The following is a 4,303-nucleotide window of genomic DNA, read 5'->3' on the forward strand; positions in this document are numbered from 1 at the left end:
TGATTGATGTCCCTCGCAAAAAAGGAAGAAGATGTGATTGATGTCATGGTGGAGAATCATACTCCAGACATAATGTTGCTGCCTCCACAAGCTTCTTTTCTCCTCAACTCTACAAGAAACAGGAATTATGGACTCTACAAGAAAGTGTTGGGTCCCAAATCATATCCTGCGATTGTGATGATCATCCCAAAAGATTCATAATAATGTCATTTTCTCTTTGGAAGGCTGCAACATGTTGCAGCAACAAAGGATGAAACTTACCCAAGCTTCTTCTTCAGCAAAACACAACACAACTGAGGGAAGGACAAGTTCACGCGTCATTGACATGAAAACTGACACTAGCTTAAAATATCAGTAACAGTCAAATATTAACTGAGAAAATTAAGATGGACGTAGCCGTAGGAGGCGAGCGCACGTACACGAGCAGATGCATCTCATGCTCTTGTCCTAATGTCCTTTGAATCAAGCATGAGGAAAATTGAAGATTTTTTTTTCGAAAAGGGATGAGGAAAATTGAAGATAACACGATCAAAGTCTCAATCTCTGGATAAGTGTGATGCTTCATTGTTTTAGAACTTTGCCCCCTATTTTCTTCAGCTCCATTACATTTAGTTCTGCTTTGCCTCACTTGCTAATGGAGCTTCTGTTGAAGAAAATTGTCAACAAGATTGCAGAGAAAGGAATAAGATTAAGGCATTGAGATAGAGCTGGGATAGGAGAAAGGAACAAGGAAGGAGAAAGATTGGAACAAGAAGGTCACCTTGTTTCCCCACCGGCGACGGCGACCACCTTTGGCGTCGCCCATGACCGATCCCAGCCACCAAGCCGCAACAACGTCACCAATCTGAGCGGCGACGGCATCCATAAGACCGTCGTCGTCCCCATCAAGCGACACAAAATGAGGCCGCGCTGCCCGATCCACGACACACTTTCCTCCTACTATTACTGTTCCTACAGGACACATGGGCATCACCACCAATGCGTAATTTCCGCTGTTGATTACTTGTTTCAATGCTAGCATTGCTATGTTAGTAAAGGAGCAAGTGTGGCAAAGCTGTATTGCAGCATCTCAGAAGATGAACAATCAAAGAAGAAGAAGAAGAAGAAGAAGAAGAAGATATATTTCAGCAGAGGACCAGGAAACAACTAGGACCTCACTCGCTGCTCACACGCCTAAAATACACTAATAAATAAATATAACTTCAGTTCTCATCTGCTACTCTAGGCTCAATGTCCTTTAATAGGCCAACGATCTGCTGCATGGTTGGCCTCTTGGATGGCAGCTCGGCGGTGCAAAGGTAGGCGACCCTCAGTGCCTCGTCCATCTGCCTGTCCAGTCCCGTGTCGCGGATCTTGGGGTCGATGATGCTCGACCCTTGATTTGCCTTCACCATTGCCCTTGCCCAGCTCACCAGGCTTGCCTCCTTCTGGTCAGGGTACTCATCACCCAGTGGCTTCTTGCCGGTGATCAGCTCAAACAGCACGATGCCGAAGCTGTAAACGTCGGACTTCGACGTCGCCGTGGCGTTCTCTGGGTCGGAGAACTCCGGCGGCACATAGCCAGGGGAATGGTCGCCGTCTGTGCTTGTCCCGGCGATCATTGACAAGCCGAAATCAGACAACCTTGGCTCCATTGCATAGTCGAAATAGATGCTGCTTGCCTTCACATCCCGGTGGACGATCTGCGGAATGCAACCATGGTGGAGGAACGCCAGTGCCCTTGCAGCGCCTAGTGCGATTTTGTGTCGGAACCTCCATGCCGCAGTGCCCTCTGGGGTGATGTTTTCAGTGGCCACGCCACCATTGTTGTCCTCCCATGTGTCGGTGCTCCAGTCTTCGGTGGTCTGCAAGCCTAGTGGCAAATCATGCAGCAAGTTGTGCAGATTGCCATTCTCCATGTACTCATATATCGCGATTCTTTGGCTTCCTGCTAAGCAGTAACCAGTCAAAGGAACCAGATTGGAATGTTTGATCCGCCCCAGCCGCTCAAGCTCTCTGGCAGCATCCTCATCTGCCATTGCCGAACCATGGACCAGCACCTTCACAGCAACCTGGATTCCACCAGGGAGGAATCCTGTGTACACTGGCCCGAATCTCCCTTCTGCCAGCAAAGTTCCCCTGTCAAAGTTTGATGTGGCTGCCAAGAGGTCGGCGAACGTGAAGCTCAGCAATGGCTTCTCAAATATGACAACTGGAACGGATGTGGCAACCTTGACATCGGCAACCCAAGTTGTGGAATCAGTCTGGAACGCAAATGGCCCTGATGTGCCAGGCTCGTCTTTGAATGACGATGGCTGCTTATCAACGGGAAATGTGTCACCCCTCTTCTTCCTCGGCTTCCTGCACACAAGTGCCAAGCAAAGCAATGCAAGAACCGAGAAGAAGAGCGTGAGCACAATGGCCAGCGCCAACTTCATCCCCTTGCGGTGCCCCCCATTCTTCTTGATGCTGTCCGGGTTCACAGCAATCGGGCAGTCATTCCTGGACCTAGCAAAGGCGGCTGTAAACGCTTCCGGGGAGAGCTCGGAGGCGCAGACGGTGAGATTGTTGTACGAGAAGTTGAATCGATCCATTGACACCAATTTCTTGACCAGTGACACAGGGATCTCCCCAGTGAGGTTGTTCACCGACAGGTCCAGCACCCGCAGCGGCAAAGTGCTCAAGTCCGGCACCACCCCGCTGATATTGTTCCGTGACAAATCCAGCACATGTAAGCCAACCAACCGGGAAGACAACGCCCCAGGGATTCGCTCATGCAACCCAGTGCTTGACAGGTTGACATACTCCAATGAAGAAATCTCACCAATGGACGCCAGCAAATTGTTGGTGGACAACTGGTTGAATGCGAGATTCATGTGCCTCAGGTTCCGGAACCGGCCAGGGAGGCCGAATTCCCCGAGAAGCTCGTTGCTTGACAGGTCGAGGTACATGAGGGACGTACCAGAATACCCACTGCTAAAATTCAACCGCGAGAAGCGGTTGTTGCTAAGGTCTATGACCCCCAACTGCTCCTGGAACGCCCCGATAATGGAGCCGCGGAGCTGGTTGCCGGACAGGTTGAGGTAGGCCAGCGACCGCAGCGGCGACAAGTCAGGCAGGTCCCCGTCCAGCGCATTGCCGGAGAGATCCATGGAGACGAGGCTCCCGCCGGCGCCCGGGACCTGGCCCTGGAACTGGTTGTGGCTGGCGTTGAGGACCTGCAGGCCGGCAATGGAGCCGAGCGCGGGGGGCAGCGCGCCGGAGAAGGCGTTGTGAGAGACGTCGAGCACCTGGAGGCGCGCGAAGTTGCCGACGTTGTTGGGGAGCGCGCCGCGGATGGCGTTGCGGGAGAGGTTGAGGCTCTGCAGCGACGCGCCCAGCTCCCAGAGGTCGTTGGGGAGCGCGGTGAGGCGGTTGGCGCTGAGATCCAGCGAGCGCAGCCTGGCGAGCTTCCCCACCGTGTCCTCCGGGATGGGGCCCGACAGGCCCATCCCGGCGGCGGCGAGCGCCAGCACCCGCCCCTCGCCGTCGCAGGACACCCCGGGCCAGGAGCAGACCGCGCCGGCGCCCGACGGCGGCGCCGCGAGGCCCATCTTGGCGTAGAAGCGCGCGACGAAGTAGGCGTCCGTGTTGGGCTCCTGCGCCGCCGCCGCGCAGCAGGCCGCCGCCGCCACCGCCAAGAAGAGCGAGGCGACGCCGCACGCACCGCCGCGGCCCATGGCGACGGCGAGAGGCGCACGCGCGCGTGCTCTCTCCCTCTCTCGAGTGTTTCTCTTGGCGCGTTCGTGGCTACTGCGGTGCCGGTGCGTGCTCGGGGAAGAGAGAGGAGGGGGGAGCAGAGCAGGGTAGGAGCGCGGCCATAAATCGTGGGGTGGTGAAGTGAGTAAATTGGGGAGTGAATTGTGGGAGGGGAGTTGATTGAGATGAGCTGCACAGCAACAGCACATCAACATACGCGGAGACAGGCAGACACATATTCATCAGACTGGTAACCAGGCACGTGCAGCGTCAATGGAAATGCAGGCGCCCCAAGATCGACCAGGTCGGCACAGCAAATGTCAACAAACGTTGCATCTGTTCTGAAGCATGCTGATCATATGATGTAGTAGTACAATTTAATCATTGTTGTGTTGTCACAAAACGAAGACTGTTTCATCCTGATTTGGTCAGGAAATAGTACTCTTCTAAAAGGAAATGGTCAGGAAAATCACATGAAGATGGAGTGCATGCCGTTGAAAATAAGGTTGAGCTCAACGATCGTCACACTTGTATTGGTCCTCTCAAGACAATGCATCTTTAAACTCACCACGCTGCGCGAGTTTGG

At 53.9% G+C, this 4,303-nt stretch overlaps 1 protein-coding gene across 1 annotated transcript; it reads right to left on the minus strand.

The window, feature by feature from the left end:
• Positions 1-1,032: 1,032 nt before the first annotated feature.
• LOC123103516 (probable LRR receptor-like serine/threonine-protein kinase At2g24230) lies at positions 1,033-3,929 on the minus strand. Its single transcript, XM_044525128.1, has one exon. It carries the CDS (start codon positions 3,924-3,926, stop codon positions 1,203-1,205), a length of 2,724 nt encoding a protein of 907 aa, XP_044381063.1. The 5' UTR covers positions 3,927-3,929; the 3' UTR covers positions 1,033-1,202.
• Positions 3,930-4,303: the final 374 nt, after the last annotated feature.

This window comes from Triticum aestivum, chromosome 5A, assembly GCF_018294505.1.
Source record: "Triticum aestivum cultivar Chinese Spring chromosome 5A, IWGSC CS RefSeq v2.1, whole genome shotgun sequence".
In the NCBI taxonomy this organism is placed as follows: Eukaryota; Viridiplantae; Streptophyta; class Magnoliopsida; order Poales; family Poaceae; genus Triticum; species Triticum aestivum.